This window comes from Dendropsophus ebraccatus, chromosome 11, assembly GCF_027789765.1.
Source record: "Dendropsophus ebraccatus isolate aDenEbr1 chromosome 11, aDenEbr1.pat, whole genome shotgun sequence".
NCBI classification, from domain to species: Eukaryota; Metazoa; Chordata; class Amphibia; order Anura; family Hylidae; genus Dendropsophus; species Dendropsophus ebraccatus.
The window spans coordinates 2117808-2143321 of NC_091464.1; the positions used below are offsets into that span (position 1 = coordinate 2117808).

General features: G+C 48.9%; 1 protein-coding gene across 1 annotated transcript in view; it reads right to left on the reverse strand.

Moving 5' to 3' along the window:
* GGNBP2 (gametogenetin binding protein 2) overlaps nucleotides 1-25514 on the reverse strand; it is a 79422-nt gene that overhangs the window by 30198 nt on the left and 23710 nt on the right. Inside the window, exons 4-5 of the mRNA XM_069946061.1 lie at nucleotides 14483-14665; nucleotides 8253-8412 (exon numbers count right to left, since the gene is read on the reverse strand). Coding sequence (XP_069802162.1) covers nucleotides 8253-8412; nucleotides 14483-14665 — 343 coding nt within the window. The remainder of the gene's footprint in view (nucleotides 1-8252; nucleotides 8413-14482; nucleotides 14666-25514) is intronic.

The following is a 25514-nucleotide window of genomic DNA, read 5'->3' on the forward strand; positions in this document are numbered from 1 at the left end:
TCCTATTTTGGAGAACTTTCTCATAACTATTAAGGTACTTTATTCATCTGGGTTTAGTGCAATAGCAGGGGGACACTGAGTGCAATACAGAGCGCCAAAGCCAACACAACTTTGTAGGGATTTCTGCTACTTTATGTAGGCATTTTTATATTAGCAGTAGATACACCATAATACTGTACATAGATATACTGCTTGGATTAATATTACCTTGTGTGTCTAGACAGTACCTCTCGTGTGCAGGCATTTTACTCCATGTTGTGATTTTATTGGTACTTATATTAATAAAGAGATTTATATTGTTTAAACAGTAGTAGCCTTTTTGTTTAGGAAATAGTTGATAGTGACCCAGGCAGGTCAGGTGGTCGTCATAGGATATACTTACTCTCTATACGGACTGCATGACCCTGACGAGCGGATGCAGTGCCAGATGTATATATATATACCCTCAAGTCTTCGTGCTAACCATACGACAAGACTACTACTGCTCATATACATAAATGTCAATTATATACATCATACCGAACTTCAGATGCACATAAACCTTTTGGTCACTATACACTCTGTTGTCATTTTTCTCCCAGTAAGCTACAGCGCTTGGGAATACTTCTTATTTGTTCAAGCACCTTCTGACCAGGGACACGGAACCCCGAGATCCTTAGAGCAGCATTATCTGCAGTGCAGCACCGGTATAGTGGGCATTACTCGATTAATAACATTCAAAAGTGACCAAACCATCAGCCAGAAAGCCTAGGTAGTGAGAAGTGGTGTGTGCTCCCCCCCTGCAGGACCCTCCGTTATTGAGGTAGTCTCACTGCAGGTGACCGGGATTGTCAGTCAGTGCTGCAGGTGAGCGGGATTGTCAGTCAGTGCTGCAGGTGAGCGGGATTGTCAGTCAGTGCTGCAGGTGAGCGGGATTGTCAGTCAGTGCTGCAGGTGAGCGGGATTGTCAGTCAGTGCTGCAGGTGAGCGGGATTGTCAGTCAGTGCTGCAGGTGAGCGGGATTGTCAGTCAGTGCTGCAGGTGACCGGGATTGTCAGTCAGTGCTGAAGGTGACCGGGATTGTCAGTCAGTGCTGCAGGTGAGCGGGATTGTCAGTCAGTGCTGCAGGTGAGCGGGATTGTCAGTCAGTGCTGCAGGTGAGCGGGATTGTCAGTCAGTGCTGCAGGTGAGCGGGATTGTCAGTCAGTGCTGCAGGTGAGCGGGATTGTCAGTCAGTGCTGCAGGTGAGCGGGATTGTCAGTCAGTGCTGCAGGTGAGCGGGATTGTCAGTCAGTGCTGCAGGTGAGCGGGATTGTCAGTCAGTGCTGCTTCCTGGGTGGACAGTCTGATGTCACAGAACTTTCATTTACTTGGAGTTATATTGTGTTCTTTAAGTGCTCCCTTTTTTATTTTTAGCAATATCTAAAGGCGTCCGCTCTAAAGAAGCGTGGGAGATGAGAAAAGGCCCCAGCAGTGGATGAAAAAGAAGTATTAGTCTTACCGGTAAGACTGTTTCTCCGAAACCTTCACAACGGCACCACAGGAGTTAACTCTTACCCTAGGGACAGGAAAAGCACACAGCGAGAGGTAAAAAGCCCCTCCCCTTCCCCCAGACACCAGTGCATTATAACCAAGTCTTAGCACCACGTGAGTATCATACATTAAATATATAATACAGGGAGGGTTGTTGGTGCCGTCGTGAAGGTTTCGGAGAAACAGTCTTAACGGTAAGACTAATAAGTCTCTCTCCTCACCTTCACGACAGCACCACAGGAGTAATACCAACAAATTACCTTAGGGAGGGACCACAGCTTGTAGAACTTTCCTAACAAACGCAAGGTCTTCATTGCGTTGCAGCTGTAGTCGATAGCGTCTCGTGAAGGTATGTGGTGTGGACCAGGTGGCTGCTCTGCAGATCTGTTCGATTGACGCACATGTCTTCTCTGCCCATGTTGTCGCTATCGCCCTGGTGGAATGGGCCTTAACCAGCAGTGGGGATGGTAAATTTTGTAGACTGTAAGATTCAGTTATCGCATTTCTAATCCAACGAGCTAACACACTCTTGAACAATTTTTTTCCCTTGGAACTGGATGAAAAGGGATTGATCCTTCCTCCAAGGTTCACAGGTTCTAAGGTAGTGTAGAACCGCTCTTCTCACATCGAGGGAATGGAACTTGTGTTCTAAGTCAGATTTTGGCAATGAGCAAAAGGAGGGAAGGACTATGTCCTGAGATCTGTGAAAAGATGTTACCACTTTGGGTAAGAAATTAGGATCGGTCTATAAGACAATCCTGTCTTCTTGGATCAGGCAGTAGGGTTCCCTAATTGTGAATGCCTGCATCTCGCCCACTCTTCTTGCAGATACTATTGCCACCAAAAAGGCGACTTTGTAAGAAAGAAATTTTATGTCACAATCGGATAAGGGCTCAAAAGGATGTTGAGTCAGACCTTCAAGGACAATATTTAGGTCCCGGGGGGGGGGGGGGGGGGGGGGGGGGGAGTAAATTCTTTACTGTAGGATTTTGTCTAACTGCACTCCTCATGAATCTCTGGACCCATCTATTTTCAGCAATGTTGTAATCATATATCACCGATAAGGCTGAATTTTGCACTTTGAGTGTAGCTGGTTTTAAGCCCTTGTTCAACCCTGCTTGAAGGAAATCCAGAATAAGTGGGATGTTGGGATCAGCAGGAAAGGCCGGTCTTGTCGGGCACCAGGAATTAAAGACTTTCCATTTTTTTTAAATAGATCTTTGAGGTGACTGGTTTCCTGCTATTCTGGATGGTGGAAATCACTGTATCTGAAAGTCCCTTGCTTCTAAGCATCTCCCGTTCAGGATCCAGGCTGAAAGTTTCAGATTTGCTAGCCCTGGATGGAGAAGATGTAGGAGATCTGGATCTGTGGGAAGAATAGGAGGTTCCAGGGCCATCTTCTTCAGCATCCCAAACCAAGCCCTCTTAAGCCAAAAGGGGACAATCAAGATCACAGTCACCTCTTCCTTTAGGATTTTCTGTAATACTCTGGGTATTAGAGGAATTGGTGGAAATCCATAGGCTAGGTCAAAGGTCCAAGGATGGGCCAGTGCATCTATCCCCAAGGGATTCCCTGTTGGTTGTAGCGAGAAAAACTTTACTATTTTCTTGTTTTTGTGGTTCGCAAAGAGGTCCACTTGTGGTAGGCCCCAATTCCCTATGATCATTCTGAAGATCGAATCCTTCAGGCTCCATTCTCCTGGCGACAGGACATGTCTGCTCAAATAATCCGCCTGGGAATTCTCTATTCCCTGGAGATGAGTGGCTGTGATGGAGAGAAGATTGTCTTCTGCCCATTTAAAGATATTGTCTGAGATGTGTCTGAGAGAGTTCTGCTTTGCACTCCCTTGGTGCCTTAAGTGAGCAACCACCCTGGTATTGTCTGATAGCACATGTAGGTGAGATGCCTTCAAGTTATTTCTGGCATGCTGTAAAGACATCCATACTGCAAGGAGTTCCCTGTAGTTGGATGATCTTTCGGTTGTCTCTGCAAGCCAAGTGCCTTGTAACAGGAGAGTCCACCTTCGCGCCCCAGCTGGACATGCTTGCGTCCGTCGTTAGGATTTTCTTTGGAACTGGGTTCCAATGTACCCCTTTCCTTAGATTGGTAGGTTTCAGCCACCAGTCCAGGGACTGACGCACTAGAAGCGGAATCTGCATTGTCTTGTCTAGTCCCCATTTCTGCTTGTTCCAGGAGGATAGAATTTGGGACTGGAGTGTTCTGGAATGTGCCTGACTCCAGGGCACGGCCAGAATACATGCGGTCATGGACCCCAGAACTGACATTGCTTCTCGGATACGACATGCTTTTTTCCTGCGAAACAAAGTTTATCTTTTCTATGAGGGCCTCTTCTTTTTCTGGAGGGAGAAAAGACATTTGTTTTACTGAATTCAACAGAATTCCTAGGAAGACTTTTTCTGTGCCTGGGTTGAGATCCGATTTCTTGTCGTTCAGGAACCAACCCAGGGAGAGAAGTAGGTTCCTTGTACAAGATAGATCTTCTAGGAGCTTCTGTGAGGAGTTTGCCACTAGAAGGAGGTCGTCTAGATAAGCAATTACGTTTATAGCTTGCAGATGTAGATAGGAGGTAACCTCGCTCATAATGGTAAACGCAGGTAAATATGCGTGGGGCTGACAAAATCCCGAAGGGAAGGGCGCAAAACTGATAGTGTTGTATTTTCCCGTCCATCTTGATAGCAAACCTTAGGTATTTTTGGATGATGGATGAATCGGGACATGGTAATATGCGTCTCTTAAGTCGACTGACGCCATCATGGCGTCTGATGGGATCAAGGGAGTCGTGCTCTTTATGGATTCCATCTTGAACCTTTTGTATCTCACATACTGGTTCACAGGTTTCAAGTTTATGATTAGTCTGCATGTCCCATTGGGTTTGGGAACTAAGAATAGGTTCGAGTAGTGTCCCCTCCCTAGTTGCTTCACTGGGACCGGGATCACTACATTGGAGCTTATCAAGTTCCTGACACTTTGGACAAGCTCCAACTGAAGAGAAAGAGAGGTTTGTTGGGAGATTCAGAATTTTTTGGACGAATTCTATTTTGTATCCATCCCGGATCACATTTATAATCCATTGATTTTTTGTGACTTCTGTCTAAGACTCCCAGAGCTTGGACAGTCTCCCCCCGACTGGGGCTGTGTCATTGTTTGACCTTAGTATCTCGGGGCTTGAAAAAAAATATTAGAATTTTTCCCCCCTTTGAGTAACTCCAATAACCTCTCTTTGATTTCCCTTTGTATCTTTCCTGATACTTGGGATGCTGAGTCTGCTCCTTTTTCTTCTGGGCTTTTTCCTCTGGGAGAGCCTTTTTCTTGTCAGATGATTTTTCTAACAATTTATCAGACCGAGCCCCCGAGTCGGATATTTGTCCTGATTCCACCTCTGAGACTGAGGAGGTAGATGGGGACCTGTGTCTTTTAGATATAACTGAAGACACCAAGGAACCCGAGCATCCAGGTACTGCCATATCAGGAGACATGTCTACTGGCGGAGTCAAAATCAGGGGCTGAGGAGGAGGAGGATTAGCAGGAGGAGGAAGATTTATTGTTGGTTCTGGGGCGGGAGCTGGGGCCATAGCCTGAGGGGCTGGTATAGAACCCTTTATTTCATCTTTAATCAGCTGTCTTATGTCAGTAAAAAGGATGATCCGTCCTTTTTTATCACTTCATTAATGAAGGAAGATGGCAATCTAGCATTACAATTGATACATTTCCTAGCAGATGGAGGGGGAGCCTTAGCTTTCTCCTTCTCTTTCTGAGTGGCTTCTTTCTCCTAGGCATGAAAACAGGAATTAGCCACATGGCAGGAGATTAGAGAAGCCCCACACCTGGTGAACCACAGCAGGTGAGCACCCAGAGAGAGAGGGAGGGTTGGACTAGGTCGAATGGAAACACTGCACCACAACCCTCAGTCTAGCAATAATGGCACACTTACCGCCGCTGGCGGATGCGAAGGCTTGTCTGCTGATGTGGAGCCTGAATCCATAGTGAATAGCAGACCTCAGGACGGGCGACCCGCAGAGAAGAGCCCATCCTTTTAAATGCACCGCCCGGCGTTCTCCCGGCTGCCGGAGCGCTCGCTTCCGGTCTGTGACGTCAGCGCGCCACGTACGTAACGTGGTGACGCACGTCAGGCCCCATGCCCCACTTCCGGAAGTAGGCCGCGGCGTACATCGAGTAGGCCGCACGCCCTCTTGGAAGCCCGACCGGACCCGCTGCCACAGGGAAGGCTGGAGCCATGGCCCTGCGAGCCCCACGCGTCCTGTCACTTACAGAAATGGCGCACAAAGCGGGCCTTTCCTTGCCCCATCCAGATGCCTTCAGGGAAGGAAGGGATGTACCTGATCGATCCCGCTGGTAAGGGGAATTTTTGCTTCAGGGGATCCTCCTCACCTTCACACGGATCCCCCACACCTCTCGTGCCTGCCCTTCAGGGACAGGAAAAGCACTGGTGTCTAGGGGAAGGGGAGGGGCTTTTAACCTCTCGCTGTCTGCTTTTCCGGTCCCTAGGGTAAGAGTTAACTCCGGTGGTGCCGTCGTGAAGGTGAGGAGAGAAAAAACATATATATAGTTTTTTTTTTTGCAGAAATACTTTATATACATATATACACAGAGTTATTATACACAGAATTTATACAGTGGTACCTCGATATAAGAGTAACTTGGACAGAGCGTTTTGCAAGAAGAGATCACAGTTCTTCAAAATGGTGACTTGGTTTAAGAGCATTGCTTTGGTATAAGAGCTCCCTGTACTGGGTGGGAGGGGAAGTGGGGGAGGGGCATGGTCTGCATAGCGGGATCTACAGCCCTGTACTCTGACCCAGGAAGTCTCCCTCACCTTTCAAATCATAGCAGATCCACTTAAGGCTGGGGCCTACATCAGGGGACAGGACTGTGGGGGTAATCTCTGTCAGTCCTTGTCTTTACCATCCTCTCCATTCCTGCTATAATGTGCCTGCACTCACACTCCGCTGCTATAATGTGCCCGAACTCACACTCAGCTATACACACTGCTGCTATAATGTGCCTGCACTTCCACTCACACTGCTGTATATAGAAGTTAGTCACGGTCCTCCTGCACAGCTCTGTGATTATCACTTCCTGATTGGTCCAGGCTGAACACCCCCCCCCTCCCCATTGCTGTCATGTGACCACACAGACCTCTGACAGCAGCCCTGCTTCTCTATTCTAGCCTGTTGTACTACACTACTGCATTATGGGGATCTGCAGCTCCATCCTGTATCTACAAGCTGCCGCTGTGTTATCAGGGTTATACAGTTACTATACATTATATACCACATGCTGCTATACTGTACAGTAACTTATATATCACATATCCAGCTGCTGTGTTATCAGGGTTATACAGTTACTATACATTATACACCACATGCTGCTATACTGTACAGTAACTTATATATCACATATCCAGCTGCTGCTGTGTTATCAGGGTTATACAGTTACTATAAATTATATACCACATGCTGCTATACTGTACAGTAACTTATATATCACATATCCAGCTGCTGTGTTATCAGGGTTATACAGTTACTATACATTATATACCACATGCTGCTATACTGTACAGTAACTTATATATCACATATCCAGCTGCTGTGTTATCAGGGTTATACAGTTACTATACATTATATACCACATGCTGCTATACTGTACAGTAACTTATATATCACATATCCAGCTGCTGCTGTGTTATCAGGGTTATACAGTTACTATACATTATACACCACATACTGCTATACTGTACAGTAACTTATATATCACATATCCAGCTGCTGCTGTGTTATCAGGGTTATACAGTTACTATACATTATATACCACATGCTGCTATACTGTACAGTAACTTATATATCACATATCCAGCTGCTGTGTTATCAGGGTTATACAGTTACTATACATTATATACCACATGCTGCTATACTGTACAGTAACTTATATATCACATATCCAGCTGCTGTGTTATCAGGGTTATACAGTTACTATACATTATACACCACATGCTGTTATACTGTACAGTAACTTATATATCACATATCCAGCTGCTGTGTTATCAGGGTTATACAGTTACTATACACTATATACCACATGCTGCTATACTGTACAGTAACTTATATATCACATATCCAGCTGCTGCTGTGTTATCAGGGTTATACAGTTTCTATACATTATATACCACATTCTGCTATACTGTACAGTAACTTATATATCACATATCCAGCTGCTGTGTTATCAGGGTTATACAGTTACTATACATTATACACCACAACATGCTGCTATACTGTACAGTAACTTATATATCACATATCCAGCTGCTGCTGTGTTATCAGGGTTATACAGTTACTATACATTATACACTACATGCTGCTATACTGTACAGTAACTTATATATCACATATCCAGCTGCTGCTGTGTTATCAGGGTTATACAGTTACTATACATTATATACCACATGCTGATTGCTATACTGTACAGTAACTTATATATCACATATCCAGCTGCTGTTATCAGGGTTATACAGTTACTATACATTATACACCACATGCTGCTATACTGTACAGTAACTTATATATCACATATCCAGCTGCTGTGTTATCAGGGTTATACAGTTACTATACATTATACACCACATGCTGCTATACTGTACAGTAACTAATAATAATAATAATAATAATAATAATAATAATAATAATTAATAATTACCACCTACCCTTCTTGATGTTTGGAGATGCCAGGAGGCTGCTGCAGCTTGGACAGGTGCAGGAGGAACATGGAGAAGTCTCGCTTGCTATGGCCGCTTCCACATAACTAGTGTGATCTTCTAAGCCGCTGCAGGAGCTGCATCCCATCTCCATGTATCCTGAGGGGTCCTGGGGACAAAGCAAAACACATGTATCTACTGATGAGTATACAAAGAAATCCCAGACCACCAGCCAAGACTTCCAGAGGAGATTTCCCTAAAAGAAGATGGGTGATGTAACAGAAAAGACCAAAGTCAGATATGTAACCCTGAGATATAAGAGAGGACCCCGGGGACATAGACTGGGAAACTGCCCTGAGATATATGAGAGGACCCCGGGGACATAGACTGGGGGGACACAGCCCTGAGATATAAGAGAGGACCCCGGGGACATAGACTGGAGGGACACTGCCCTGAGATATAAGAGAGGACCCCGGGGACATAGACTGGGGGACACTGCCCTGAGATATAAGAGAGGACCCCGGGGACATAGACTGGGGGGACACTGCCCTGAGATATAAGAGAGGACCCCGGGGACATAGACTGGGGGGACACTGCCCTGAGATATAAGAGAGGACCCCGGGGACATAGACTGGGGGGACACTGCCCTGAGATATAAGAGAGGACCCCGGGGACATAGACTGGGGGGACACTGCCCTGAGATATAAGAGAGGACCCCGGGGACATAGACTAGGGGGACACTGCCCTGAGATATAAGAGAGGACCCCGGGACATAGACTGGGGGGACACTGCCCTGAGATATAAGAGAGGACCCCGGGGACATAGACTGGGGGGACACTGCCCTGAGATATAAGAGAGGACCCCGGGGACATAGACTGGGGGGACACTGCCCTGAGATATAAGAGAGGACCCCGGGGACATAGACTGGGGGGACACTGCCCTGAGATATAAGAGAGGACCCCGGGGATATAGACTGGGGGGACACTGCCCTGAGATATAAGAGAGGACCCCGGGGACATAGACTGGGGGGACACTGCCCTGAGATATAAGAGAGGACCCCGGGGAGATAGACTTGGACACTGCCCTGAGATATAAGAGAGGACCCCGGGGACATAGACTGGGGGGACACTGCCCTGAGATATAAGAGAGGACCCCGGGGACATAGACTGGGGGGGACACTGCCCTGAGATATAAGAGAGGACCCCGGGGACATAGACTGGGGGGGACACTGCCCTGAGATATAAGAGAGGACCCCGGGGACATAGACTGGGGGGACACTGCCCTGAGATATAAGAGAGGACCCCGGGGACATAGACTGGGACACTGCCCTGAGATATAAGAGAGGACCCCGGGGACATAGACTGGGACACTGCCCTGAGATATAAGAGAGGACCCCGGGGACATATACTGGGGGGACACTGCCCTGAGATATAAGAGAGGACCCCGGGGAGATAGACTTGGACACTGCCCTGAGATATAAGGGAGGACCCCGGGGACATAGACTGGGACACTGCCCTGAGATATAAGAGAGGACCCCGGGGACATAGACTGGGGGGACACTGCCCTGAGATATAAGAGAGGACCCCGGGGACATAGACTGGGGGGACACTGCCCTGAGATATAAGAGAGGACCCCGGGGAGATAGACTTGGACACTGCCCTGAGATATAAGAGAGGACCCCGGGGACATAGACTGGGGGGACACTGCCCTGAGATATAAGAGAGGACCCCGGGGACATAGACTGGAGGGACACTGCCCTGAGATATAAGAGAGGACCCCGGGGACATAGACTGGGACACTGCCCTGAGATATAAGAGAGGACCCCGGGGACATAGACACTGCCCTGAGATATAAGAGAGGACCCCGGGGACATAGACTGGGACACTGCCCTGAGATATAAGAGAGGACCCCGGGGACATAGACTGGGACACTGCCCTGAGATATAAGAGGACCCCGGGGAGATAGACTTGGACACTGCCCTGAGATATAAGAGAGGACCCCGGGGACATAGAATGGGACACTGCCCTGAGATATAAGGGAGGACCCCGGGGACATAGACTGGGACACTGCCCTGAGATATAAGAGAGGACCCCGGGGAGATAGACTTGGACACTGCCCTGAGATATAAGAGAGGACCCCGGGGACATAGACACTGCCCTGAGATATAAAAGAGGACCCCGGGGAGATAGACTTGGACACTGCCCTGAGATATAAGAGAGGACCCCGGGGACATAGACTGGGGGGACACTGCCCTGAGATATAAGAGAGGACCCCGGGGACATAGACTGGGGGGACACTGCCCTGAGATATAAGAGAGGACCCCGGGGACATAGACACTGCCCTGAGATATAAGAGGACCCCGGGGAGATAGACTTGGACACTGCCCTGAGATATAAGAGAGGAACCCGGGGACATAGACTGGGACACTGCCCTGAAGAGTAAGAGTACACTAGAGATCTGTGAGATGTGTAGGAGGTAGTTATTGTGAACGACACGTTATGGGACTAAATGGAGTATAAACTGGAGGAGGAGGAGGAAGAGGTGTAGGATGATGATGATATAATATTACAGAGGAGGAGGATATATTACAGAGGAGGAGGAGGAGGAGGATATATTACAGAGGAGGAGGAGGAGGATATAATATTACAGAGGAGGAGGATATAATATTACAGAGAAGGAGAATAATATTACAGAGGAGGAGGAGGATACAATATTACAGAGGAGGAGGATACAATATTACAGAGGAGGAGGATACAATATTACAGAGGAGGGGAGGAGGATACAATATTACAGAGGAGGGGAGGAGGATACAATATTACAGAGGAGGAGGATACAATATTACAGAGAAGGAGAATAATATTACAGAGGAGGAGGAGGATACAATATTACAGAGGAGGAGGATACAATATTACAGAGGAGGAGGATACAATATTACAGAGGAGGAGGATACAATATTACAGAGGAGGGGAGGAGGATACAATATTACAGAGGAGGGGAGGAGGATACAATATTACAGAGGAGGAGGATACAATATTACAGAGGAGGAGGATACAATATTACAGAGGAGGGGGAGGAGGATACAATATTACAAAGGAGGAGGATACAATATTACAGAGGAGGAGGATACAATATTACAGAGGAGGAGGATACAATATTACAGAGGAGGAGGATACAATATTACAGAGGAGGAGGAGGAGGAGGATAATATTACAGGGGAGAAGGATACAATATTACAGAGGAGGAGGATACAATATTACAGAGGAGGAGGAGGAGGATATTACAGGGGAGAATACAATATTACAGAGGAGGAGGAGGAGGAGGAGGAGGAGGAGGATAATATTACAGGGGAGGAGGAGGAGGATAATATTACAGGGGAGGAGGAGGAGGATAATATTACAGGGGAGAAGGATACAATATTACAGAGGAGGAGGATACAATATTACAGGGGAGAATACAATATTACAGAGGAGGAGGATAATATTACAGGGGAGAAGGATACAATATTACAGAGGAGGAGGATACAATATTACAGAGGAGGAGGAGGAGGATATTACAGGGGAGAATACAATATTACAGAGGAGGAGGAGGAGGATACAATATTACAGAGGAGGAGGATACAATATTACAGAGGAGGAGGATACAATATTACAGAGGAGGAGGATACAATATTACAGAGGAGGGGAGGAGGATACAATATTACAGAGGAGGGGAGGAGGATACAATATTACAGAGGAGGAGGATATTACAGAGGAGGAGGATACAATATTACAGAGGAGGGGGAGGAGGATACAATATTACAAAGGAGGAGGATACAATATTACAGAGGAGGAGGATACAATATTACAGAGGAGGAGGAGGAGGATAATATTACAGGGGAGAAGGATACAATATTACAGAGGAGGAGGATACAATATTACAGAGGAGGAGGAGGAGGATATTACAGGGGAGAATACAATATTACAGAGGAGGAGGAGGAGGAGGAGGAGGAGGAGGAGGAGGATAATATTACAGGGGAGGAGGAGGAGGATAATATTACAGGGGAGGAGGAGGAGGATAATATTACAGGGGAGAAGGATACAATATTACAGAGGAGGAGGATACAATATTACAGGGGAGAATACAATATTACAGAGGAGGAGGATAATATTACAGGGGAGAAGGATACAATATTACAGAGGAGGAGGATAATATTACAGGGGAGAATACAATATTACAGAGGAGGAGGATAATATTACAGGGGAGAATACAATATTACAGAGGAGGAGGAGGATATTACAATAGAGGAAAATAATACAATATTACAGAGGAGGAGGAGGAGGATAATAATATTACAGAGGAGGAGGATACAATATTACAGATGAGGAGGAGGAGGATAATATTACAGGGGAGAAGAATACAATATTACAGAGGAGGAGGAGGATGAGGATAATATTACAGAGGAGGAGGAGGAGGATGATAATATTACAGAGGAGGAGGATGATAATATTACAGGGGAGAAGAGTACAATATTACAGAGGAGGAGGATACAATATTACAGATGAGGAGGAGGAGGATAATATTACAGGGGAGAAGGATACAATATTACAGAGGAGGAGGAGGAGGATAATATTACAGAGGAGGAGGAGGAGGAGCATAATATTACAGAGGAGGAGGATACAATATTATAGATGAGGAGGAGGAGGATAATATTACAGGGGAGAAGAATACAATATTACAGAGGAGGAGGAGGATGAGGATAATATTACAGAGGAGGAGGAGGAGGATGATAATATTACAGAGGAGGAGGGGGATGAGGATAATATTACAGAGGAGGAGGAGGAGGATGATAATATTACAGAGGAGGAGGAGGAGGAGGATGATAATATTACAGAGGAGGATGATAATATTACAGGGGAGAAGAGTACAATATTACAGAGGAGGAGGATACAATATTACAGAGGAGGAGGAGGATATTACAACAGAGGAAAATAATACAATATTACAGAGGAGGAGGAGGATAATAATATTACAGAGGAGGAGGATACAATATTACAGATGAGGAGGAGGATAATATTACAGATGAGGAGGAGGATAATATTACAGAGGAGGAAGATACAATATTACAGAGGAGGAGGATACAATATTACAGAGGAAGAGGATAATATTACAGGGGAGAAGAATACAATATTACAGAGGAGGAGGAGGAGGATAATATTACAGAGGAGGAGGAGGAGGAGCATAATATTACAGAGGAGAAGGATACAATATTACAATATAATCTAAAGGACGCCTAATTTGGATTTATCACCCGCCCTACGGGCATGCAGTAGTTAAAGTGTGTTTCAGCTGTGACCTCCCATCACTTAGTATGCTTCCCCTTCCACCTACGGGGCGCCGGCCCTTCCACCTACGGGGCGCCGGCCCTTCCACCTACGGGGCGCCGGCCCTTCCACCTACGGGGCGCCGGCCCTTCCACCTACGGGGCGCCGGCCCTTCCACCTACGGGGCGCCGGCCCTTCCACCTACGGGGCGCTGGCCCTTCCACCTACGGGGCGCTGGCCCTTCCACCTACGGGGCGCCGGCCCTTCCACCTACGGGCGCTGGCCCTTCCACCTATGGGGCGCTGGCCCTTCCACCTACGGGGCGCTGGCCCTTCCACCTACGTAATATTATGCTCCTCCTCTTGTGGACGACCCAGACCTACCATTCCCTAATAGCATACATGCTCACTTATGTCCAATGCCGAATGACCAAACAGATCACATACATAACAGAGGACGCTCAGAGGGTCCGGCAGATGTAACCTATCACCACCCAGGCCAAAGGGAAGTATCCTTCTCTGGAGTAACCCTTTAAGCCTGGTAATGTTAGTCACATGGCAACGCCCAGACACACAAGCACCTTACCCATCTCTTGAGATCATTTAGTTTGAGTTCTCTTTACTTTTAGTAATTACTTTTAGGTCAAATTTAAAGGGGAACAATCAGCATATTAGACCAATCTATCCCTGTTGTACAGAAGATGCCAAGAAGGAAGCTGTGTCTCTATCCCTACTCCTCAGCGATACCCCAATGCAGTTAGTAGTAGGCTCCATGGTCTGGTTAAACTGTTAGGAGCGCTGCCCGCGCCCATAGCGCCGATGCACCATTGATTATGACTAGAGGGGGGGGGGGGGAGGCATTGGATCTATGTGGGTGAGGCAGTGCTCCTAACGGTGCTTGGGTAGGGTGCCGAAGAGGAAGGTAGGAGTAACTACTCACATCCTTCTCACTCGTCCGTTCTTTCTGTTCTCCTGCTATGGCACAGGTGCACTTATTTTTCCTTCTATTCTTCTTCTTCTGGCGCTTCTTCTCCTGTTTCAGCTCTTGGACTCTCTCCTCCTCCAGGAACTCCTCGCACAGCTGCTCCAGACGGCTGATTCCTTGCACTTTCTCCACCGTCATCTACAACATGGAAAAGCACAAACCATTAGCCCACCGACTGAGTACAGGCTGGAGTGTACAGCAAGAGGCCCCCATCAATCCTCTCATGGCTGATCCCAAAAAGCCTTAAAGGGGGAGTTCACAAAAAGAAAAAGCTTTCTAAGCCACTGGTGGCAGAAAGTTCCAGAGATTTGTAATTTGTTTCTATTAAAACATTTCCAATCTTCTAGTACTTATCAACTGCTGAATGTCCTGCAGGAAGTGGTGTATTCTCTCCAGTCTGACACAGTGCTCTCTGCTGCCACCTCTGTCCATGTCAGGAACTGTCCGGAGCAGGAGAGGTTTTCTATGGGGATGGACAGTGGTGGCAGGAGACAGCACTGTGTCAGACTGGACGGAATACACCACTTCCTGCAGGACATACAGCAGCTGATAAGTGCTTTAAGACTGGAGATTTTTTTCTATTAGAAGTAAATTACTAATCTCTGTCACTAATTGATTTGAAAGAAAATATTTTTGGTGGACAAGCCCTTTAAGGAACTACTTTTGGCATTGCTATTTTCTGATCTACTGCAGGTGCGCTACATATCCCTCCCTTTATATAGTAGGCTCAAATAGGTGAGGTCTGTATATGCATTGAATCCTTAAACAAAAACAACAAAAGAACACATGCGTCTGGGGGGAAAACCAAACCAAGGAAACCCCCCGACCCAAGGAAAGGCAAGACCAAAATGTGAAAAAATATATCATTTTTATTGAATATGTTCAAACTTGGTATAAATATATGAATGAATAAGAGCTGGAGCCTATACAGAATCCCCCACATAGGGTGGATAGAGGAGGACTGCTTACATCGCATAGCCAACAGAAACAGATAACCTACATACATATATACTGGGCAGATCACAGGCAGGGGATGGCCACCAAAAGGAGATATCCTCACAAGTATATTGCACATTACCCAGACAGCATGTCCTTAGTATATCTCACCCGAGTGCTGCTTTATCCCTCCCTTACCACACTCCCTGGGAAAGGTAACCTAAGGTCAAGTTACTTGTCACCTCACAGTAACCCTCCCAGAATCACAGGGTGCAGATACAGCCTGCCAGGCACTTGTTTACATCAGCCGTCTCAGAAGGGAGGAGGGGGAGACAGAGAGAAAAGCTCACACACAGATTTTTGTGTGTTCAGCAGAAAGCAGCAGTTGAGAACTGGGGGAAGGAGACTGAATAGATATAGGTATGGAAGGAATTGTTAGTCTTCAGGAGGGGGGTGATTCAGCATGTATTTCACCTGGAATACTCCTTTAATCCGCTCCTCAGCTCAGGGTAGGTAGTTCAGGCAGGGTGCATAAGATGGAATTGGTGGCTGATCACCCAGCCTGCTCCTCCGGGGGGTTATACACATATATATACACACACACACACACACAGAATGATATACACACACATATGTACAGGGTGGGCCGTATGTCTGGATACACCCTGATAAGATGGAATTGGTGGCTGATCACCTTGCCTGCTCCTCCGGGGGGTTATACATATACATATATATATATATATATATACACAGGATGATATACACACATATGTACAGGGTGGGCCATATGTCTGGATACACCCTGATAAGATGGAATTGGTGGCTGATCACCTAGCCTGCTCCTCCGGGGGGTCCTCCTCTGCCAGGACACTGGTGATAGACACTCACCGGCCACTTTATTAGGTACACCATGCTAGTAATGGGTGGTCTTCTGCTGCTGTAGCCCATCTGCCTCAGAGTTGGCCGTACTGTGCGTTCAGAGATGCTCTTCGGCCTACCTTGGGTGTAACGGTTGGCTATTTGAGTCACTGTTGCCTTTCTATCAGCTGGAACCAGTCTGCCCATTCTCCTCTGACCTCTGGCATCAACAAGGCATTTCCGCCCACAGAACGGCCGCTCACTGGATGGTTTTTCTTTTTCGGACCATTCTCTGTAAACCCTAGAGATGGTTGTGCGTGAAAATCCCAGTAGATCAGCAGTTTCTGAAATACTCAGACCAGCCCTTCTGGCACCAACAGCCATGCCACGTTCAAAGGCCTCAAATCACCTTTCTTCCCCATACTGATGCTCGGTTTGAACTGCAGGAGATTGTCTTGACCATGTCTACATGCCTAAATGCACTGAGTTGCCGCCATGTGATTGGCTGATTAGAAATTAAAGGAAAAGTCCGGCTAAATTTTTTTTCCCCCACTTCCTCCCTACATAAAAAGTTATATAAGTTCCTAATGTACACTCATGTCAGATTATGGTCCCTTACCAGACTTTCCCCTGGGTCTCCAGCTGCAGGAAGTGGCTTACTTCCTCATTCTGCGCTGACGTCACGACGAGTGCAGGATCCCTGCTGCACCTTGGGTCGTGATGTAGGGCTTGCCACGTCACTGTACAGGCGTCCTCTGAGCTCCTGGCACGCCTCCCAGCCTCATGCATATTCATAGAGATGCCTCCTTCCTGTACAGCGACACTGACTACAACCCGTTCTGTACAGCAATCAGAACGGGAGGAGGTGGGGGCTGCTGAGGGGGAGGAGAGGGCATGAGATGCTGGAGCAGGCAGGCTAAGAGCTCAGTGTGTCTGCTCTTACCAGAACGCTGATAAGGTGGGGGCTGCAGGGGGGAAAGAACATGACAGGCTGTGCAGGCTCACTGAGAGCTCCATGTGTGCTGTGATCAGAAGGGATGAGGTGGGGGCTGCAGGGGGAAAGAACATGACAGGCTGTGCAGGCTCACTGAGAGCTCCATGTGTGCTGTGATCAGAAGGGATGAGATGGGGGCTGCAGGGGGGAAAGAACATGACAGGCTGTGCAGGCTCACTGAGAAGACAGTGTGAGTAGTGATCAGAAGGGATGAGGTGGGGGCTGCAGGGGGGAAAGAACATGACAGGCTGTGCAGGCTCACTGAGAGCTCCATGTGTGCTGTGATCAGAAGGGATGAGGTGGGGGCTGCAGGGGGAAAGAACATGACAGGCTGTGCAGGCTCACTGAGAGCTCCATGTGTGCTGTGATCAGAAGGGATGAGGTGGGGGCTGCAGGGGGGAAAGAACATGACAGGCTGTGCAGGCTCACTGAGAGCTCCATGTGTGCTGTGATCAGAAGGGATGAGGTGGGGGCTGCAGGGGGAAAGAACATGACAGGCTGTGCAGGCTCACTGAGAGCTCCATGTGTGCTGTGATCAGAAGGGATGAGGTGGGGGCTGCAGGGGGGAAAGAACATGACAGGCAGTGCAGGCTCACTGAGAGCTCCATGTGTGCTGTGATCAGAAGGGATGAGGTGGGGGCTGCAGGGGGGAAAGAACATGACAGGCTGTGCAGGCTCACTGAGAGCTCCATGTGTGCTGTGATCAGAAGGGATGAGGTGGGGGCTGCAGGGGGGAAAGAAACATGACAGGCTGTGCAGGCTCACTGAGAAGACAGTGTGAGTAGTGATCAGAAGGGATGAGGTGGGGGCTGCAGGGGGGAAAGAACATGACAGGCTGTGCAGGCTCACTGAGAGCTCCATGTGTGCTGTGATCAGAAGGGATGAGGTGGGGGCTGCAGGGGGGAAAGAACATGACAGGCTGTGCAGGCTCACTGAGAGCTCCATGTGTGCTGTGATCAGAAGGGATGAGGTGGGGGCTGCAGGGGGGAAAGAACATGACAGGCTGTGCAGGCTCACTGAGAGCTCCATGTGTGCTGTGATCAGAAGGGATGAGGTGGGGGCTGCAGGGGGAAAGAACATGACAGGCTGTGCAGGCTCACTGAGAGCTCCATGTGTGCTGTGATCAGAAGGGATGAGGTGGAGGCTGCAGGGGGGAAAGAACATGACAGGCTGTGCAGGCTCACTGAGAGCTCCATGTGTGCTGTGATCAGAAGGGATGAGGTGGAGGCTGCAGGGGGGAAAGAACATGACAGGCTGTGCAGGCTCACTGAGAGCTCCATGTGTGCTGTGATCAGAAGGGATGAGGTGGAGGCTGCAGGGGGGAAAGAACATGACAGGCTGTGCAGGCTCACTGAGAGCTCCATGTGTGCTGTGATCAGAAGGGATGAGGTGGAGGCTGCAGGGGGGAAAGAACATGACAGGCTGTGCAGGCTCACTGAGAGCTCCATGTGTGCTGTGATCAGAAGGGATGAGATGGGGGCTGCAGGGGGGAAAGAACATGACAGGCAGTGCAGGCTCACTGAGAGCTCCATGTGTGCTGTGATCAGAAGGGATGAGGTGGGGGCTGCAGGGGGGAAAGAACATGACAGGCTGTGCAGGCTCACTGAGAGCTCCATGTGTGCTGTGATCAGAAGGGATGAGGTGGGGGCTGCAGGGGGGAAAGAACATGACAGGCAGTGCAGGCTCACTGAGAGCTCCATGTGTGCTGTGATCAGAAGGGATGAGGTGGGGGCTGCAGGGGGGAAAGAACATGACAGGCTGTGCAGGCTCACTGAGAGCTCCATGTGTGCTGTGATCAGAAGGGATGAGGTGGGGGCTGCAGGGGGGAAAGAACATGACAGGCAGTGCAGGCTCACTGAGAGCTCCATGTGTGCTGTGATCAGAAGGGATGAGGTGGGGGCTGCAGGGGGGAAAGAACATGACAGGCAGTGCAGGCTCACTGAGAGCTCCATGTGTGCTGTGATCAGAAGGGATGAGGTGGGGGCTGCAGGGGGGAAAGAACATGACAGGCAGTGCAGGCTCACTGAGAGCTCCATGTGTGCTGTGATCAGAAGGGATGAGGTGGGGGCTGCAGGGGGGAAAGAACATGACAGGCAGTGCAGGCTCACTGAGAGCTCCATGTGTGCTGTGATCAGAAGGGATGAGGTGGGGGCTGCAGGGGGGAAAGAACATGACAGGCAGTGCAGGCTCACTGAGAGCTCCATGTGTGCTGTGATCAGAAGGGATGAGATGGGGGCTGCAGGGGGGACAAAGCATGACAGGCTGTGCAGGCTCACTGAGAGCTCCATGTGTGCTGTGATCAGAAGAGGAGGAGAGGGCGGCTGTGTATACTATGTGGGGATTTGTCAGTGTAATTTACCATTTTGCATAGCTGCACATTAGGGGTGCAGACACTAGCAGTGATGGCACAGAGGATACAGGCTAAGCACTGGGAGGGTGCTAACATTCAGGGGGTGGGACAAACAGCAAGGTTTGACTGAGTGGGCTGGACAAGGAGGAGAGGGGCGTATACAGTGGGCGTGGCAGAGTAACAGAGCTTGGACAGGAAGTGACACCAGCTTATAGTCAGAACGGGCCATGTGGGGGTCCGAGAGTGGCGATTCTGGGCTCAAACTGTTACTATACAAAAGGTCTACATGATCTCTTGTTTTTTTGGTGATTGTTTTTTTTTTTTAACAGACCCCGGAATTCTCCTTTAACCCCTTCACGTCAGCCATCTGTATATATACGTTCCTATTGCACATGCCCCGTGCAGTAGGAATGTACATATACGTTCCTGACTGACAGGGGCTTTGTGATGAGAACGGGATCGCTGCAGGGACAGCGATTCCGCTCTCATCTGTGTACAGCACCGGAGATAATGAGGATCAGCTGCGATTCCGCAGCTGACCCCCATTAACCCCTTAGTGACCGCCGAAACGGCGATCACTAATGGGCCGGTGCCGCCGCTGTATTTCATCTCCCCCCACCGTGAATCCACGGTGGGGGGAGATGAAATAAGTAAAAATCAGACCCCAGATCAGCCCCCTAGTGCCCCGATCACTAACCCCCCCTCCCGCGGCGGCCATCGGATCCAAGATGGCCGTCGCGATCACTGTGAACAGACTAATGTCTGTTCACAGTGATCAAGCAAGAAAAATGAATGAAAGCCCCATGCTCTCCGCCACCGGAGGTAGCGGAGAGCATGGGGCAGTCATCGGGACCCCCCCTGTGGGGTCCCGGTACAAGCGATCAGCGGTATATACTATATACCGCTGATCGCTTGTGCCATGTGCCGCCGGCACTTTTTATCCCCTGTCACCATGAATGATTGGTGACAGGGGATAAAAAGTGATGTCCCCCCACCCCCCAAGTCGCCCCCCACCCCCCCTGTCACCCCCGTCCCCCAGTCACCCCCCCTTCCCCATATACTCACCGGAACCCGACGGAGCTCCTTCCTCCTCGACGTCCTGGCTGGTTATGAAGTGCGCATGCGCTTCACAACCAGCCAAGCTCTGAAAATTTAAAGTGACAGAGACCAATTTGGTCTCTGTCACTGAACTATGATTACTGAGATAGAAAATATCACAATAATCATAGTAATACAGTGAAAATGAATATGTAAAGTACAAAAAGTGACAAACATACAATAAAATAAAACACACACTTTTTATTATAGTAATAATTACAGTTTACTCCCAAATTACCCCTAACCCCCCCCCAGATTACCCGTAACCACCCCAGACTGCCCGTAACCACCGCACGTTGCCCGTAACCACCCCAGACTGCCCGTAACCACCCCAGATTACCCGTAACCACCGCACGTTGCCCATAACCACCGCACGTTGCCCATAACCACCGCACGTTGCCCATAACCACCGCACGTTGCCCATAACCACCGCACGTTGCCCATAACCACCGCACGTTGCCCATAACCACCGCACGTTGCCCATAACCACCGCACGTTGCCCATAACCACCGCACGTTGCCCATAACCACCGCACGTTGCCCATAACCACCGCACGTTGCCCATAACCACCGCACGTTGCCCATAACCACCGCACGTTGCCCATAACCACCGCACGTTGCCCATAACCACCGCACGTTGCCCATAACCACCGCACGTTGCCCATAACCACCGCACGTTGCCCATAACCACCGCACGTTGCCCATAACCACCGCACGTTGCCCATAACCACCGCACGTTGCCCATAACCACCGCACGTTGCCCATAACCACCGCACGTTGCCCATAACCACCGCACGTTGCCCATAACCACCGCACGTTGCCCATAACCACCGCACGTTGCCCATAACCACCGCACGTTGCCCATAACCACCGCACGTTGCCCATAACCACCACACGTTGCCCATAACCACCACACGTTGCCCATAACCACCACACGTTGCCCATAACCACCACACGTTGCCCATAACCACCACACGTTGCCCATAACCACCACACGTTGCCCATAACCACCACACGTTGCCAGTGACCCCCTCCCGATTGCCCGTAACCACCACACGTTGCCAGTGACCCCCTCCAGATTGTCCGTAATCACCCCAGATTGCCTGTAACCACCCCAAATTACATGTAACCACCCCAGATTAGCTATAAGCACTTCACTCTATCCGTAACAATTCTAGATTGTCTGTAACCCCTCCAGGTTGCCCCTAACCACCGCAGGTTGGGCATAACCACCCCAGATTGCCTGTAATCATGCCAGATTACATGTAACCCCCCAGATTGCACGCAACCACCGCACGTCGCCTCTGACCACCGCACGTCGCCTCTGACCACCGCACGTCGCCTATGACCACCGCACATCGCCTATGACCACCGCACCTTGCATCTGACCACCGCACCTTGCCTCTGAACACTGCACCTTGCCTCTAACCACCCCAAATTGCCAGTGACCCCCTCCTGATTGCCCGTAACCACGCCAGATTACAGGTACCCACCTCAGATTACCTATTAGCACTTCAGTTTATCCGTAACCACAGCAGGTTGCCTGTAACCATACCAGATTGTCTGTAACCACAGCAGGTTGTCCGTATTCACCCCACGTTGCCCATAACCACCCCAGGTTGCCCCTAACCACCCCAGGTTGCCCCTAACCACCCCAGGTTGCCCCTAACCACCCCAGGTTGCCCCTAACCACCCCAGGTTGCCTCTAACCACCCCAGGTTGCCTCTAACCACCCCAGGTTGCCTCTAACCACCCCAGGTTGCCTCTAACCACCCCAGGTTGCCTCTAACCACCCCAGGTTGCCTCTAACCACCCCAGGTTGCCTCTAACCACCCCAGGTTGCCTCTAACCACCCCAGGTTGCCTCTAACCACCCCAGGTTGCCTCTAACCACCCCAGGTTGCCTCTAACCACCCCAGGTTGCCTCTAACCACCCCAGGTTGCCTCTAACCACCCCAGGTTGCCTCTAACCACCCCAGGTTGCCTCTAACCACCCCAGGTTGCCTCTAACCACCCCAGGTTGCCTCTAACCACCCCAGGTTGCCTCTAACCACCCCAGGTTGCCTCTAACCACCCCAGGTTGCCTCTAACCACCCCAGGTTGCCTCTAACCACCCCAGGTTGCCTCTAACCACCCCAGGTTGCCTCTAACCACCCCAGGTTGCCTCTAACCACCCCAGGTTGCCTCTAACCACCCCAGGTTGCCTCTAACCACCCCAGGTTGCCTCTAACCACCCCAGGTTGCCTCTAACCACCCCAGGTTGCCTCTAACCACCCCAGGTTGCCTCTAACCACCCCAGGTTGCCTCTAACCACCCCAGGTTGCCTCTAACCACCCCAGGTTGCCTCTAACCACCCCAGGTTGCCTCTAACCACCCCAGGTTGCCTCTAACCACCCCAGGTTGCCTCTAACCACCCCTGGTTGCCTCTAACCACCCCAGGTTGCCTCTAACCACCCCAGGTTGCCTCTAACCACCCCAGGTTGCCTCTAACCACACCAGGTTGCCTCTAACCACACCAGGTTGCCTCTAACCACACCAGGTTGCCTCTAACCACCCCAGGTTGCCTCTAACCACCCCAGGTTGCCTCTAACCACACCAGGTTGCCTCTAACCACACCAGGTTGCCTCTAACCACACCAGGTTGCCTCTAACCACACCAGGTTGCCTCTAACCACCCCATGTTGACCGTATCCACCCCAGATTATCCATAACCACCCCAGATTGCCCGTAACCACCTCAGACTGCCCGTAACCACCCCAGACTGCCCGTAACCACCTCAGACTGCCCGTAACCACCTCAGACTGCCCGTAACCACCTCAGACTGCCCGTAACCACCTCAGACTGCCCGTAACCACCTCAGACTGCCCGTAACCACCTCTAGATTACCCAGAACCACCCCAGATTACCCGTAACCACCCCACATTACCTGTAATCTAATTTTTTTTATTGTATTTTAGTAACTGCGCTATTCTAATAACCATTACTAGCTGCGGTTTTGCTCCAGTAAATTGGCGCTCCTTCCCTTCTGAGCCCTGCTGTGTGCCCATACAGTGGTTTATGCCCACATATGGGGTACCGTTGTACTCAGGAGAACCTGCGTTACAGATTTTGGGGTACATTTTTTATCCTGTTCCTTGTGAAATTTAGAAATTTCAAACTAAACCAACATATTATTGGAAAAATTCAAGTTTTTCATTTTTACTGGCCAATTTTGAATACTTTCCTCTAATACCTGTGGGGCCAAAATGCTCATCCTACCCCAATATGAATTCTTTGAGGGGTGCACTTTCCGAAATGGGGTGATTTTTGGGGGGATTCTATTCTGTAGACACTACAGGGGCGCTGCAAACGCACCTGGTGCTCAGAAACTTCTTCAGCAAAATCTGCAGAGAAAATGCTAATTGGCGCTCCTTCCCTTCTGAGCCCTGTTGTGTGCCCATACAGTGGTTTATGCCCCCATATGGGGTACCGTTCTACTCAGGAGAACCTGCGTTACAGATTTTGGGGTGAATTTTCTCTCCTGTTCTTCGTGAAATTGAGAAATTTCCAACTAAAGGAACATATTATTGGAAAAATTCGAGTTTTTCATTTTTACTGTCTACTTTTGAATACTTTCCTCTAATACCTGTGGGGTCAAAATGGTCACCACACCCCAAAATGAATTCTTTGAGGGGTGCACTTTCCAAAATGGGGTGACTTATGGCGAGATTTTACTCCGCTGGCACTACAGGGGCTCTGCAAACCCACCTGGCACTCAGAAACTTCTGCAGCAAAATCTGCATTGAAAAAGCTAATTGGCGCTCCTTCCCTTCTGAGCCCTGATGTGTGCCCATGCAGTGGTTTATGCCCACATATGAGGTACCGTTGTACTCATGAGAACCTGCGTTACAAATTTTGGGGTACTTTTTTTTCTCTTGTTCCTCGTGAAATTGAAAAATTTCAAACTAAAGGAACATATTATTGGAAAAAATTTGAGTTTTTCATTTTTACTGTCTAATTTTGAATACTTTCCTCTAATACCTGTGGGGTCAAATTGCTCATCCTACCCCAAGATGAATTCTTTGAGGGGTGTACTTTCCAAAATGGGGTGACTTATGGGTTTTTTTTCTCTCTGCTGACACTACAGGGGCACTGCAAATGCACCTGGCGCTCGGAAAACTTCTTCAGCAAAATCTGCAATGGAAAAGCTAATTGGCGCTCCTTCCCTTCTGAGCCCCGCTGTGTGCCCATGCAGTGGTTTACGCCCACATATGGGGTACCGTAGTACTCAAGAGAACATGTGTTACAAATTTTGGGGTGCTTTTTCTCTCATGTTCCTTTTGAAAATGAGAAACTTTAATCTAAATGTATATATTATTGGAAAATTTAAATTTTTCATTTTTTTACAGCCTAATGGTGAATACTTTCCTCCAGCCCCTGTAGGGTTAAAATGCTCATTATACCCCTAGATTAATTCCTTAAGGTGTCTAGTTTCCAAAATGGGGTCACTTATGGGGGTTTTCAGTATACAAGCCTCCTAAATCAACTTAAAATAAGAACTGGTCCCTAAAAAAAATCAGTTTTGGAAACTTTCACGAAAATGTGGTAATTTGCTGATACATTTCTAACCCCCGTAACACCCGAAAAAAGTAAATCGCTAGCATACGTTAAAGCATCACTGAGCTATAAGAGCATAAAGTGAGACAGGTCAGATTTGGAAAAATGAGCCTGGTCTTTTAGGTGCAAATAGGCTCGGTCTTGAAGGGGTTAACACA